The 16,884-nt window shown below is 37.0% G+C and overlaps 1 protein-coding gene across 12 annotated transcripts in view; it reads left to right on the top strand.

Moving 5' to 3' along the window:
- LOC123511327 (dipeptidyl peptidase 8-like) overlaps positions 1-16,884 on the top strand; it is a 610,443-nt gene that overhangs the window by 449,798 nt on the left and 143,761 nt on the right. For all 12 annotated transcript variants that reach the window (XR_006676755.1, XR_006676754.1, XR_006676756.1 and 9 more), the window contains one exon: positions 4,621-4,740. Coding sequence is in view for 8 of the 12 variants with exons in the window: in XM_045267115.1 (XP_045123050.1) it covers positions 4,621-4,740 (120 nt within the window). In the remaining 4 variants the exon portion in view is untranslated. The remainder of the gene's footprint in view (positions 1-4,620; positions 4,741-16,884) is intronic.

The raw sequence follows: 16,884 nt of genomic DNA, 5'->3' as shown, positions 1-16,884 counted from the left end.
AAAAAGCCTTGGTTGGTCTTTACATTTATCAATTATATCCTTTTCTTGTTTCTTTCTTTCTTCTCTTCTAATCAACACATATTCATTTCTTGCTCTTTTGTAACTTTCCCACTGCTTAATCCGTCTTTTCCTTCTCCACCTCTTCCATGCATCCTCTTTTCTTGTTCTAGCCTTTTCACATCTATCGTTAAACCAGTCCTGCTTTCCAACTTCTCTATGTTGTCTTATTGGTACAAATTTTTCTCACCTTCTTTGTATATTTTTATAAATTCCTTCCACTTTTCATTTGCTCCTTAGCACTCTTGAATTTCATCCAATTTGTCTCTTGAAAGAATTTTCTGTGTGTGTGTGTATTTACCTAATTGTATTTACCTAATTGTAACATACGGAAAAGAGCTATGCTCGTGTTGTCCCGTCTCCATATCTATTAATGTCCAGCTTTTCTTAAAATCATGAATATTCCTTGCGTTGACCACTTCCACGTCTAAACTATTCCATGCTTCCACCCTTCTATGAGGGAAGCTATATTTTTCACATCTCTCCTATAAGTGGCCATTTTAGTTTTTCCCATGCCCTCTCGACATTCTTTCATTCCACATACACAGATCTTCCCTATCCATTTTTCCATGCCAATCATCACTCTGTATATTGCTATCAGGTCTCCCCTTTCTCTTCTGTTTTCCAGGGTCGGAAGTTGCATTCTTTTCAGTCTGTCTTCATAAGTCAAATCTCTTAAGTCAGGCACCATTTTCGTTGCAGCCCTCTGTACTTTCTCTAGTTTCCTTATGTGTTTCTTTAAGTTCGAGCCCACTGTATTGTTGCATATTCAAGCCTCGGTCTTATCATTGCAGTAATTATTTTCTTCATCATTTCTTCATCTAAATATCTGAACGCCACTCTTATGTTCCTCAATAAGTTCAATACTTCTCCAATTATTTTGTTTATATGTCTCTCTGGCGATAGGTCATTGGTAATTGTCACCCCAAGGTCTTTTTCTTCATGACTGGTTTTATGTCTTCATTTCCTATCTTGTACATACTCCTGATTCTTCTTTCACTCTTGCCAAACTCTATTTTCTTGCATTTTGTCGTGTTGAACTCCATTTGCCATGTACAGCTCCATTTCCATATTCTGTCCAAGTCTTCCTGGAGTAGTTCGCAATCTTTGTCACATCTCACTTTTCTTAACAATTTTGCATCGTCTGCAAATAGGCTCACATAACTGGACACCCCATCCACCATGTCATTTATGTAGACCGCGAACATTACTGGTGCCAACACTGATCCCTGTGGAACTCCACTCTCCACCAATCCCCATTCTGATGGTCTGTCCTTAATTATTGTTCTCATTTCTCTTCCTACCAAAAGTCTTCCATCCATTTTAGTAAACTGCCATGCACTCCTCCTACCATTTCAAGTTTCCAGATCAGTCTCCGTGTGGTACCTTATCAAAGGCCTTTTTAAATCCAGATATATTCCATCAGCCCAACCATCTCTTTCCTGTATTACATCTATCACCCTCGAATAGTAACATATCAGGTTTGTCGTGCATGAACGCCCTTTTCTAAAACCAAATTGACACTCACAAAGTATGTCATTTTTCTCCAAGAAGTCTGTCCATCTATTCTTCACCACCCTCTCACACATCTTAGCTACCACACTTGTAAGTGACACTGGTCTATAGTTCAATGGGTCTCTCTTGTTACCTGATTTATAAATTGGGACAATGTTAGCTCTTTTCCAGTCTTGGGGCACTACACCTTCCCTTAATGAGGCATCAATTACTTCACAAACTTTTTCTGCCAGTTGCTCCTGCATTCTCTTAAAATCCATCCTGATACCCCATCAGGTCCCACAGCTTTTCTCACTTCTAGACTCCCCATCATATTCTTGATCTCCTCCACAGTTACTTGAAACTCCTTCATAATCCCTTTCTGTTCCATTACCAGTGGCTTGTCAAAAGCAGTCTCCTTTGTGAATACCTTCCGAAAGCATCCATTCATAGCCTCTGCCATTTCCCTGGGATCCTCACTGCAAACTCCATTTAACTTTCAATACTTTCTCTATTTTTGATGTTGTTGTTCACATGTCTGTAAAAAAGCCTTGGTTGGTCTTTACATTTATCAATTATATCCTTTTCTTGTTTCTTTCTTTCTTCTCTTCTAATCAACACATATTCATTTCTTGCTCTTTTGTAACTTTCCACTGCTTAATCCGTCTTTTCCTTCTCCACCTCTTCCATGCATCCTCTTTTCTTGTTCTAGCCTTTTCACATCTATCGTTAAACCAGTCCTGCTTTCCAACTTCTCTATGTTGTCTTATTGGTACAAATTTTTCTCACCTTCTTTGTATATTTTTATAAATTCCTTCCACTTTTCATTTGCTCCTTAGCACTCTTGAATTTCATCCAATTTGTCTCTTGAAAGAATTTTCTGTGTGTGTGTATTTACCTAATTGTATTTACCTAATTGTAACATACGGAAAAGAGCTATGCTCGTGTTGTCCCGTCTCCATATCTATTAATGTCCAGCTTTTCTTAAAATCATGAATATTCCTTGCGTTGACCACTTCCACGTCTAAACTATTCCATGCTTCCACCCTTCTATGAGGGAAGCTATATTTTTCACATCTCTCCTATAAGTGGCCATTTTAGTTTTTTCCCATGCCCTCTCGACATTCTTTCATTCCACATACACAGATCTTCCCTATCCATTTTTCCATGCCAATCATCACTCTGTATATTGCTATCAGGTCTCCCCTTTCTCTTCTGTTTTCCAGGGTCGGAAGTTGCATTCTTTTCAGTCTGTCTTCATAAGTCAAATCTCTTAAGTCAGGCACCATTTTCGTTGCAGCCCTCTGTACTTTCTCTAGTTTCCTTATGTGTTTCTTTAAGTTCGAGCCCACTGTATTGTTGCATATTCAAGCCTCGGTCTTATCATTGCAGTAATTATTTTCTTCATCATTTCTTCATCTAAATATCTGACGCCACTCTTATGTTCCTCAATAAGTTCAATACTTCTCCAATTATTTTGTTTATATGTCTCTCTGGCGATAGGTCATTGGTAATTGTCACCCCAAGGTCTTTTTCTTCATGACTGGTTTTATGTCTTCATTTCCTATCTTGTACATACTCCTGATTCTTCTTTCACTCTTGCCAAACTCTATTTTCTTGCATTTTGTCGTGTTGAACTCCATTTGCCATGTACAGCTCCATTTCCATATTCTGTCCAAGTCTTCCTGGAGTAGTTCGCAATCTTTGTCACATCTCACTTTTCTTAACAATTTTGCATCGTCTGCAAATAGGCTCACATAACTGGACACCCCATCCACCATGTCATTTATGTAGACCGCGAACATTACTGGTGCCAACACTGATCCCTGTGGAACTCCACTCTCCACCAATCCCCATTCTGATGGTCTGTCCTTAATTATTGTTCTCATTTCTCTTCCTACCAAAAGTCTTCCATCCATTTTAGTAAACTGCCATGCACTCCTCCTACCATTTCAAGTTTCCAGATCAGTCTCCGTGTGGTACCTTATCAAAGGCCTTTTTTAAATCCAGATATATTCCATCAGCCCAACCATCTCTTTCCTGTATTACATCTATCACCCTCGAGTAGTAACATATCAGGTTTGTCGTGCATGAACGCCCTTTTCTAAAACCAAATTGACACTCACAAAGTATGTCATTTTTCTCCAAGAAGTCTGTCCATCTATTCTTCACCACCCTCTCACACATCTTAGCTACCACACTTGTAAGTGACACTGGTCTATAGTTCAATGGGTCTCTCTTGTTACCTGATTTATAGATTGGGACAATGTTAGCTCTTTTCCAGTCTTGTGCCCTGCTTAAAGAATATCACATGCCTTTGCATTTCTAAAGTGATTTGGCTGTGTTTGAAAATAGTGTGTTCATGGCAAACACAGCTGAAAATATGCAACCACACATGCAAACGCATATGAGGAAGCCTACTATTCGTCAGTGAAGTGGCGATGTGGTAAAAATGTACCAATCACTACTAATATACTAGTAGCCTACCGACGCGTGGTTTTTTTTTTACTTTTTTACTTTCTAAGACAACTTTTTTGTTTTTACATGATTTAGTATTTCTTAAATACATGAAAAAAAAATACAAAATTGGCTGGCTCCTTGGGTTGATTTAGGGTTAAAGTGGCTGGCAGTGCGAGGGTTAAAGAAAAATTGGATAAATGGAGACATAGAGACATGACACTATGAGCCCTGCTCAAACCCTGTACAATACAACTAAGTAAATACAACTAGGTAAATACACACTTCCCTCTAAAACTCATAAACACTAGCATAGTATGTTCAAGAATCAAAACATTGTATGGCAGCTGAAGCAATTATGAGCTCAAGATTTTGTTCCAAAACTGATTTGTTGGGAGAGGTAGTAAGTAAGGTTTCACTGTATTTACTTGGGTGACATCCATTGGGAACCAAGTGGCTGAGAAAATACATACTTAACCCTGCATTCACATTCACTACTACTTTCACCAAGATTCTTTTACATAGTCTCTAGTGCAACAAAGTCTAGGTTACTGCAAAACCATTTTCTACAGTGATTAGAAATACCATTAATTTTTTTCATTCTCACTCCAGGGCTTCCGCCATATGAGGACACACATGCTTGCAGCAAATGGATTTTGTGTAGTGAGCATTGATTCTCGAGGATCTGACAACCGTGGTGTCTCCTTCCAAGCCCATCTCATGAATCGAATGGTGAGTGTTTCCATGCTTTTGTTTGATTTTATAGGTCAGGCTTCACCCAAGCTTGTAATCAGATTTCATACTGTAGTAATGCAGTTTTGTTTGAAGATAAATGCATGATCAGCATTGTACTGCACAGCTATTTCATCATCTCCATTTATGTTGTCCTTCATCAGTGAGTACCTGTACTGAATTTTCTTACTAACTCATAAACTATGACACATGTCATGATGAATAGTGACATACATCATATGATCTGAAGGCTATTTTTAAACTTGGCAACCTATATTTTGCTCCTATGTCGTGAAATTATGTTTGGCAACTCAGGGTTAGTAAGTCCACACTCCCTATCTTTTTACAAATAAGTGCTTGTGTTATTGTTATAGTAGAAAAATTTTTTACTTAACTTTGTGCTGCATGAAAATAGTATGCCCTACTGTACAGATAAAAACACATGATCATAAATTGTAAGTAAATCTCCTATTGTTTATTACCATTCTGTGTTTAGTTCTTTATGTAGACATCCTCATCCCCACTACACACTACAAAAGATATCCATCCATCAACTCCCTCACCATCACAATAACTATCTACCATCTCAGTGAAACATTAGCTCACCATGCCTACTAGTTCCAGTAATTTGCTAATACATACAGGGGAATCTCAATATTTATACACAATCCACTCCAGGAGACTGAACAAATTGCAATTTGTATGAATGGTAAAACATATCCTCTCTTAAGAGATAAAGTAAATTAATTTAATCCATTCCAGATACAGTGGAGACTCAATACTCAAACTTAATTTGTTCCAAATGGCTGTTTGAGTATTAAAAAGTTCAATTACTGATGCCTATAAATCAGGTAATTTGTTCTAATCTTAACAAAACCTCAAGTTTGTAAAAATTTCAATATATTTTTTTTTTTTCATTTTGATTTATACATACCGTATGTGAAGGCTGGTGATGGATAACTTAGAAGAGGACGGTAGTAGGGTGGGGAGGAGGAGGGAGGTCACCAGAGGATGAGTCACCATCCATGAAAATGTCTGTAACTTTTCTCCTGTGAATCCACTAGTGGAGGGATGTGGTTCACTAACACTTGCACTCTCACCAGATTCCTTATTTTCATCACTAATAAGCCTTTTTGGAGCCATTGTAAGTTTTTAAATGAAAAACTACCAACAACGCAGAAGAATGTTGTTTTTTTCAAGACTGTGGCAGGACTAGGAATGCGCACCGGCATCCGGTATACCTGTATTACAGTATTACTAGTATTACCGGTATTACCAGTAATATGTTATTAGAACAGTACAGTGACGGCTGTGAGAAGGGAGATGACAGAGCTTTGTATACGACCAAATGTGTGGCCGTTTGATTACCAGATATTTTCACCACTAATGAGCCTTTGGTGTTAATGTAAGTTTATAAGTGAAAAAGTACAAATAGAAAGCAGGAGAATGTTATTCTAATGACTGCAGCAGCACAAGTCACAACTGACGGAGGGAGAAAGGAGTCACCAGAGAGCCTTTGTTTACAACCACGTGTGTGGATGTTCGACTATCAGGTATTTTTTTTAGTGTTAAATTGAACCTTTGTGTTCGAGCATTGAAAAGTTTAAGTATTGAGTCTCCACTGTATATGCTTATATAACCGTACACCATCCTATTTTGAGGCATTTTTGGGTAAAGGCTGGCTAGCCTGTTCCATTTAAATATACTCTCTCACTTCATTAGACAAGGAGATCAAAATCTCTTACAATTCATCATACATCACTTCATTATGATGAGTGAATGTACTTGAATTGTGCTTCATGTATAGTTTAATGTATAAAAGGTTGAGTTAAGGAGCTACAAGTTAACATCAATATGTAATGATTCAACATACAAATCCACGATCCTATTACTCAAGACAATTAGGTGACCATCCATTGCCTTATAATACAACATTCCTCTTAGAAGATGCACAGATGTTTACAGGATATTTTTTAGAAAAAAAAAGTGTGTCTTGTAAGCCAAAAAATACAGTACATCACTTCCAATTCAGGTCTCATTTTGAAATTCATCCCAGAGGAAGCAGACTTATGAAGCTACTTATGGATGCAATTTTATTTCAAGAAAGTTATATAAGGAGCTGGCCAGATGAAGGGAATTCAGTCCTCAATCAGTCTTAAATCGGAGTTCAGCATGCATGTGTTAGATAGGAGAATGATTTATTCGTATATTTGAGGGATTTCAGGATGGAAAGTACCCAAAATTAGCCACAGAAGCTGCACTGCTCTGTAGGTGATATTAAAGGCTGAGACTCCTTGGTTGCATCAAGAAAGATGGAACATGACTATGTGTGCACAGGTAATAGATAGTGGCTTGAAGAATCCAGTCGAGTTTCTTGAATACAGGTATTGCTAGATTTATGGCATTGGTTCCTGAAAATCCAATTGTAAAGCAAACAAATGTTTAGCAGACTTAAAAATTAATACAAAAAATAGTAATGTGTTCGAAGACCTTTATATATACTCCCAAAACCCATGAAAATCATGAAATATCATATCTATATAGTTATTGTATAAAGTAATGAATCACATATTACATAAATTGAATAAACAAGAATAAAGCTATGAAATTAATATAATTATAATTAACCTTTGTACTTGATTCCTATTGTAGTGTCATGTATCTTTATATTAGTTCTCCCTAAAACCACAAAAAATTCTAAAATACCATACATAAATACATCATTGGCTAAATCAATAAAACATCTGTTACATAAATTAAATAATCACAAGAAAAAAGCAATAAAAATTAAGTACATAAAAAAAATTATAACATGAGCAAGATTAACTGGAGGGAAGGCCAACCCAAGTTACCTGAGGGATGCTTTTTTTTCTGCATTTTGCATGCTTATTACCATTAACAGTTGAAATGATATGTGTAATGTATTATATAAATAGGTACTACATACGTAGCACATGCACACAAATATATATGCAGCGTATATACACACTGATCCTGAGAGAAGAATATGACTTTAGAAGCACAAGATCGCATAGTAAGAAACTAAGGAAGGGACGATGTCTGAGAGATGTTAAAAAATTTAGTTTCCCGCAAAGATGTGTTGAGACTTGGAACAGTTTGAGTGAGGAAGTAGTGTCAGCAAAGAGTGTACATAGTTTTTTTAAAGAAAAATTGGATAAGTGTAGATATGGAGACGGGACCACACGAGCATAAAGCCCAGGCCCTGTAAAACTACAACTTGGTAAATACAACTAGGTAAATACACGCAGTGGCGCCGCTCTCAGCTGATCTTCACTAGCTGTTGTATAGTATTTGCAGTGGCCTGGGCGAGTAGTGTAGACTCGTTTTTCATGAAATCAAGTGTTAGAGAATCATGAGTAAAGAAGAGATTCCATCTAAATGCAGGTATGAGACTAGGGAAAGAATGAAAGAAGATGATGACTATGTTGATGAGGGAGTAAGCGCATTCGAAGGTTTTGATACGGCGAATACTTCACTACTTAAGAGAGTGTTGACTATTGAACGTGAACTAGATAAATGGATAAAGGAGAGTACGGGAATGAAAGAGAATGAAGAACAGTTTAAAAAACTGAGAGAAAGGATAAAGAAAGTGGACGAAAACGAAGCTAGGCTAAGAGCGGAAAACAAAGAACTGAAAAAGGAAGTAGCTAACTACAAGACATTGATGGAAGAAGGACTCGGTAAAGCCGAGAAAGAAAAAGAGAAGCTGAAAGATTTAGTAAACAAAGAAGAGGAAAGAGTACAGAACGTGATTAAAAAAGAAGTACAAGCATGGAGAGTCCAAGATAAGAAAGATAGGATGATTTTCAGGAGGTGATTCATGAACAACTAAAAGAAAGAGATGAAAATATGGCAAACAAAATGATAGGAGCCCTCAAGACAAAAGAAAGTCTAGTTAGAGAAATTGCGGAAAAAAAAGTGTAATCGTATTTGGATTAAAAGAAAAATATGTAAAATATAGACCAAGAAGAGAAAAAGAAGAAATGAAATCAGTCAGAGACTACTAAAAAATCTAAATGACGAAGATAGGCAGAACTTAGAAGAGGAAGTAGAAGAAATAAACAGAATGGGACCATATCAAGAAGGAAAAACGAGACCAATTAAAATACTACTAAAATCACAAGCAGCAACAGAAGAAATATTAAATAGAACAATTAAACTCAGAGAAACAGAAGGCTGCAAGGATATCTATATAAACAAAAATAGAAATGAGGAAGAAAGGAAGAGATACAATGAACTGGCGGCAGCAGTAATGGAAAAAAATAATGAAAGGTCAGAAGAGGAAAAAAAGGCTTTTTTTATTGGAGAATTCTAGGAGACAGGATAAGGAAATCATATATAAATGAGAAGGAAGAGGAAAAAGTGGAACAAGTTTAACTAAAAGTGATAAAGGCAAGAGACTAAAAATGATGTTTACGAACATAGATGGGGTTTTATCAAGTAAATTAGAATTAAGAGATTACATAAAGAAAGAAGATCCGGATATTGTATGCCTGGCAGAAACAAAACTAACTAAATGAAGCAATCAAAATAGACTTGGATAATAGGTATAATGTATGGAGGAGGGACAGAGGGGATAAAGGAGGAGGAGGAGTCATGATAATGTCAAGGAAGGAGATGGTAGTAAACCAAGTGGAATGTGGGGAAGGAAAAGCAGAAGTATTAAGATGCATATTAATAAAAAAGACCTAACAATCATTGTAACATATGTGCCACCAAAAACAAATACATGAACCAATCAAGAATATAAAGACATGATAGATGACACCATAAGGAGTCTAATGAGAATCATTAAGGAAAGGAGAAAAGTTATATTAGTAGGAGATTTCAACTGTAAAGAAGTGGACTGGGAAAATTATGAAAGTGGTATGGGAGAAGAAGCCTGGAGAGAAAGATTCCTGAACCTAATGATAGACAATATGATGGACCAGAGAGTAAAGGAATGCACAAGATTCAGAGGAAACGATCAGCCGGCAAGATTGGACCTAGTTTTTACTAGGGGTATACAAATGAATGATGATATAAGATATAAGCGCTCATTGGGAAAGAGTGATCATGTAATATTAGAAATGGATATAGAAGAGGGAAAGGAAGATAGAGACGATTCATACAAAGGAGACCGCTTAAATTACAGAAAAGCTGATATTGAGAAACTCAAGAACTATTTTAAAAACATAAACAAGGAGGAGATGGAAAACTCAGAGACACTGCAAGAGAAGTATATTTGGAAATATACAAAACAGGAGTCAGGGAGTATGTCCCGAAATATAAACCTAAAGAAGAAGGAAAGAAAGATTGGTTTAATGCAAGATGTGCTAGGGCAAAGAAGAAAAGAGATGGAGCATGGAAAAGGTGTAGGAGAAATAGAAATCCAGTAAATAAGGAAAACTTCAAGGCAGCGAGAAATGAATATGTTAAGATGAGGAAGGAAGAGGAAAAGAACTTTGAAAGGGACATTGTCAAAAAATGTGAGGAGCAACCAAAATTGTTCTACAGATTCATAAATGGAAAAATTATGCAAAAAGAAACAATAGAAAGGTTAAAAGCAGAGAACGGGATGGTGGAAGACCCAAAAAGTATGGCAGAACTATTAAATAATAAATTCCAGGAGGTCTTTACTAAGGAATCCAAATTTGAAAGGCCACAGGGTAATAGAGAGACAGTCTATATGAAAGAGGTTGAAGTAACCAAGCTTGAAATAAAAGAGTTAATGAAGGAACTGCATGAAGAGAAAGCAATGGGACGAGATGAAGTCTCAGGCAGAATACTGAAAGAATGTAGGGAAAAACTAGCAAGTCCTATATACAACATCATAGAATGCTCTATAGAAAATGAACAGTACCAGTAGAATGGAAAAAAGCTGAGGTGGTTTCCATATATATGAACAGAAGGAAGGAAGAACCTTTAAATTACAGACCGGTATCACTAACTAGTGTAATATGCAAGATGTGTGAAAGAATAATAAAGAAACAATGGATCTAGTTCCTTGAAGACAACAAATTAATATCAAATAGCCAATTTGGCTTTAGAAAAAGATGGTCATATGTAACTAATTTATTGAGTTTCTATTCTAGAATACTTGATAGAGTACAAGAGAGAGAGAGGGATGGGTTGACTGTATTTATTTGGATTTAAAAAAGGCATTTGACAAAGTGCCACATGCAAGATTACTATGGAAGTTAAAAGAGAAGGGTGGCTTAAAAGGAAGCACATTGAGATAGATAGAAAATTATTTGATGGGGAGAGAAATAAGGACGGTAGTTAAATATATGAAGTCCAAGTGGAGAGCAGTAGAAAGCGGAGTGCTGCAGGGATCAGTATTGGCACCAATACTTTTCCTCATTTATATTAACGACAAGCCAGAAGGAGTGAACAGCTACATAAATCTGTTTGCAGATGATACGAAACTGTGCAGAGTTATAAAGCAAAAAAGAGGATTGTGAAATACTGCAAGAAGACCTAAATAAGATCTGAGAATGGAGTAAAAAGTGGGAAATGGAATTCAATGTGGACAAAAGCCATGTCATGGAAATGGAAAAGAGTGAAAGACGACCCGTGGGAATCTATAAGATGGGAGATGGAGTAGAACTGGAGAAAGTAAAAAAGGAAAAGGACTTAGGAGTGACGATGAAGAAAACAATCAACTGGTAAGCCATATTGATAGAATTTTTAGAGAGATATATAATTTGCTAAGGAATATTGGAGTAGCATTTCACTACAGGGACAAAGAAATGGTGAAGAAATTGACAAGTACTATAATAAGACCCAGATTGGAATATGCAGGAGTAGTGTGGACCCCTCATAAAAAGAAACACATAAGGAAGTTGGAGAGACTACAAAAAATGGCTACAAGAATGGTTCCAGAATTTGAAGGGATGCCATATGAGGAGAGACTAAAGGCTATGGATCTACCAACCCTGGAACAAAGAAGGGAGAGAGGAGATCTGATACAAGTTTGTAAATTGATCAACGGAATGGACCAGGTGGATAATGAGAAATTGATCCTGAGAGACATTCAAAACACAAGATCGCATAGTAAAAAGCTGAGAAAGGGAAGATGTCTGAGAGATGTTAAAAAATATAGTTTTCCGCAAAGATGTATTGAGACGTGGAACAGTTTGAATGAAGAAGTAGTGTCATACTTTTAAAGTAAGATTGGATAAGTGTAGATATGGAGACAGGGCCAGACGAGCATAAAGCCCGAGCCCTGTAAATTTATAACTAGGTAAATACACACACTCGCCGTCGCCGAGAGAGGATGGCTCGTCTCCGGCTGCGGATGGTAAGAAGGAAAATACCTATGGTGTTACAAGGCCCAGGTACCTCTAAGTTAGTGTCCTGTTAATGTCCTACAGTCGCATAGTGTTGAAAGTGAGGGATATGGAGAGTGGTCCCTGAGAGGAGAGTGTGGGCGGTGATTGTTTTGGCCATAATCAGCAGACGATAACAAGACAAGACCGGGACTTTGAAGGTTTTATAACTACGCCAAGAGGACTGGAGAAATTAGATATGGATGCAAGAGTTCAGGCACTGGAAAGTAAGTTCCTAAACATTTTGTCCATAGAAGAAAAACTGGATAGAGTTCTAGCCGAGAATGATTCGTTCAAAAAAGAGATCTATTTGTTAACGATAGCGAATAAAGAGCTATTGAAGGAAAAAGTAGAGATGGAGAAAGAAAACCAACAACTAAGGAATCAATGTGAAGCAATGAAGGCTAAACTCCTGGAAATGGAGATGAAAATATCCGAAGGGGACTTGAGGAAGGAGGAATGCCTTAATCTAATTGATACCAGGATGAAAGAAGTGAACCATGAACATCAGTAGGTACAAAGGTCCTTTAGGGAGATAGTGAAAAAGCAGGAAGAGGAAAATAAAGGATTACAGAGGAAATGGTAAAGGCACTAAAGGAAAATGAGTATGTGGTGAGAGATATTGCTGAAAAGAAAAAATGTGTGATCATAATAGGACTGAGGGAAGAAATTAACAGGAACTGGCAGGACAGGAGGGATAAGGAAAATGACAAGATTAAGTCTTTACTGAACAAGATCTCTGTGGAAGAAGAGGACCTATATGCTGAGGTAGAAGAAAGTGTGAGATTAGGAGCTTTTGAGGAAGGCAAGAATAGACCATTGAAATTGAAATTAAAGTCTCAGGTGGCAGCTGAGGCCTTGTTGAGGAGGGCTTGGAAACTTAAGGACTCTGAGGAAACCAAAACAATTTACATAAGAAGAAATATGTCACAGGATGAGCAAATGAAAATGAAATTCAGAGCTTGTAACTGAAGTGAAAGAGAGGAATGACGAAAGAACAGAGGAGGAAAAGACCAAGTTTTTTTGGAGGATGAGAAATGGGAGGCTAAAGAAGTGGTGGATAAAACAGACGGAATAAACATTACATAGAAGAATGAGACTAGGAATGGATAACAAGTGACTTACACGAATATAGATGGATTTCTGTCTAAGAGGCTAGAATGTATGGATTACCTAAGAAATAACGAACCGGGCATAATGTGTGTAGTGGAAACAAAGCTAAGGCCCGAAATAAAGCTAGACTGGTTTGTTGTAAAACACTACAAAGTATGGAGAAATGATAGAAAAAATAAAGGAGGTGGTGGTATAATGGTTCTTACTAAGGAAGATCTGATAGTGAAGGAGGTGAACTATAGTAAGAGAAATGAGGAAGTGATAAGTATGCTTATAACAGATGGCAAGAGGGAAATTAAATTTATAACAGTATACATACCACCCAGAACCAATGCTTGGGAATATGAACAGTACCAAATGGTGATGAGAAATACTCTAGACAGAATGAAGCAAGAACTCATCAGAAAGGATAGAGTGATGATAGTCGGAGACTTTAATTGTAAAGAAATAGTGTGGGAAGACTACGAAGTGGTGAACTGTGGTGAGTGGGCAGAGGAATTATTAAAGGTAGCAACAAATAACTTGATGACACAGTGGGTGAGATCACCAACAAGGTGCAGGGGAGAAGATGTTGCAGCAAGGTTGGATTTGGTATTTACTAGGGCATCTCTCTAAAAGAGGAAGTTGAACATAAATGTCCCTTGGGGAGAAGCGATCATGATGTCCTAAGCTTTGAGCTGGATATGGAATTAAGCACGAATAAGATTGTGGAACGCAAGGAGGAAAAATTAAATTATATTAGGTCAAATTATAACCATATAAGGGAGTTCTTTAATGAAATTGACTGGTCCGTGGTATACCAGGAAAGGGATATGCAATTGAAATAGGATAAATTTATGGATTTGCATAACTCTGCTGTGAAAAAGTTTCTGCCATATTACAGAAAGAGGACTTTAAGTAATAAACAATAGTTTAATAGAAATTGTGAAAAAGCAAAAAAGAACAAAGAAAAGGCATGGAACAAACTTAAGAAAAACAGTGATGTATTATCAACAGAAGTTTACAAAACAGCAAGGAATAGATATGTTGAAGTAAGGAGAACAGCACAGAAGGAATATGAACAGAGGGTGGTGGAAAACTGTGATAGTGACCCAAAAATGTTTTACAAATTCATAAATGGAAAACTAAATATAAGGGAGGCAATAGTAAAGGTAAAAAACGGGGAAGAAGTATATGAGGATGCTGGAGATATAGGTGAAATTTTGAACGACAACTTTTGCAAAGTGTTTACATAGGAGGAGCATTTTATGGGAGGAAGACCTACGGAAATAAAGCAAATGCAGGACATCATTGTTACTAAGGAAGATGTTAGGAAAATTATAAGCAGTCTGGATATTAATAAATCATTGGGGCCTGATGGCATATCTGGGAAGATGCTAAATGAATATAAGGATCAATTGTTGAACCCCGTATTTGATATTGTGGAAACTTCCATACGAACAGGATTAGTCCCGAAAGAGTGGAGAAGAGCTGATATTGTGCCTATATATAAGAATGGTAGTAGAATGGAACCGCTAAATTATAGACCAGTATCGTTGACTAGTATATTGTGCAAGGTATGTGAAGAAGTAATTAATGCTAAGTGGAGTGAGTATCTAGAAAGTGAAAACATTCTGAGTGAAAGGCAGTTTGGTTTCAGAAAAGAAAGATCGTGTGTATCCAATTTATTATGTTTTTATTCAAGAGTGACTGACATACTAGAACATAGAGAGGGATGGGTGGATGCTATCTACCTGGACTTGAGAAAGGCCTTTGATAAAGTACCACACAATAGACTGATGTGGAAACTAAAGAAGATTGGAGGAGTAAATGATAAACTAGCAAAATGGATGGAAAATTACTTAGTGGGAAGAGAAATGAGAAGAGTGGTGAGAGGAAAGAAGTCCGAGTGGAAGAAGGTAACCAGTGGAGTTCCACAAGGGTCAGTGCTTGGTCCCATCATGTTTTTGATTTATGTTAATGATATGCCAGTAGGAATTGACAGTTACATGAAAATGTTTATGGACGATACTAAAATTATGAGGAGAGTAAAGAATGTGGAAGATTGTAACAAGTTACAGGAAGATCTTGATAAAATATATGAGTGGAGTATGGAGTGGCAGATGGAATTTAATATAGACAAGACCCATGTTATGAAAATGGGAAGAAGTAGATACAGACCAAACTGGGATTACAGGCTGAGTGATGAGAAAATTAAAGAGACCAATGAGGAGAAAGACTTAGGAGTAACCGTGCAAAACACTTTGTCACCGGAGAAACACATTAACAAAATTTTCTGGAAAACATATAACATGCTTCAAAATATTGGTCTTGCATTCCACTACCTACATGAAGGAATGATGAAGAAGATATTATGTACCTTAATAAGACCCCAGTTAGAATATGCAGCTTGTGTCTGGTCACCACATATGAAGAAAAATGTGAAGAAGGTAGAAAGGGTACAGAGGCTGGCAACAAGGATGGTACCAGGACTCAGGGAGTTAGACTATGAGGAAAGACTGAGGAAGCTGGGGCTGACCACATTAGAAGAGAGAAGAACAAGAGGAGACATGATAACTATGTATAAATTGGTGAACAAGATTGACATACTGGACAGAGAGTTGATAAAGGTGACCACAAGTAATCATCTCCGAGGACATGGAAAAAAGCTAATAAAAGACATATGTCTAAATGACGTGAGAAAATACAGTTTCCCGCATCATAGCATTGATAAGTGGAATAAACTGAGCAGTGATGTCGTTGACGCGGTGTGTGTCAATCAGATGAAAGAGAGATATGACAGGAATGGACTAGGAGACAGGACACAGAGAGCTTAGTTCGGGCCCTGTAATACACAAATAGGTAAATACAAATAGGTAAATACACACACACACACACACACACACAGAAAGATTGATTTAATACAAGGTGTGCTAGGGCAAAGGAGAAAAGAGGTGGAGCATGGAAAAGGTGGAGAAGAAACAGAAATCCAGAATCAGCAAGAAATGAATATGCTAAGGTGAGAAAGGAAGAAGAAAGGAACTATGAAAAGGACATTGTTGAAATATGTAAGGAACAACAAAAATAGTTCTACAGATTCATAAATGGAAAAATAAGGCAAAAAGAAACAATAGAAAGGTTAAAAGGAGAGAACGGGATGGTGGAAGACCTAAAAAGTATGGCAGAACTGTTAAATATTAAATTTCAGGAGGTCCTTACTAAGGAATCCAAATTTGAAAGACCACAGGGTAATAGAGAGACTGTCCATATGAAAGAGATTAAAGTAACCAAGCTTGAAATAAAAGAGTTGATTACAGAATTAGATGAGGAGAAGGCAATGGGACTGGATGAAGTCTCAGGCAGAATATTAAAAGAATGTAGAGAAGAACTAGCAAGTCCTATATACAACATCATAAAATACTCAATAGAAAATGGAACAGTACCAGTAGAATGGAAAAGAGCTGAGGTGGTTCCCATATATAAGAGTGGAAGGAAGGAAGAACCTTTAAATTACAGACTGGTATCACTAACTAGTGTAATATGCAAGATGTGTGAAAGATTAATAAAGAAACAATGGATTGAGTTTCTTGAAGACAACAAATTATTATCAAATAGCCAATTTGGTTTTAGAAAAGGTCAGTGATGTGTAACAAATTAATTGAGTTTGTACTCTAGAATAGTTAATAAGGTACAAGAGAGAGAGGGAGGGAGTGACAGTATT

Source organism: Portunus trituberculatus, chromosome 31, assembly GCF_017591435.1.
Source record: "Portunus trituberculatus isolate SZX2019 chromosome 31, ASM1759143v1, whole genome shotgun sequence".
Classification (NCBI taxonomy): Eukaryota; Metazoa; Arthropoda; class Malacostraca; order Decapoda; family Portunidae; genus Portunus; species Portunus trituberculatus.
The sequence above is the reverse complement of the archived record's forward strand: the minus strand, read 5'-3'. Positions and strand labels throughout refer to the sequence as shown.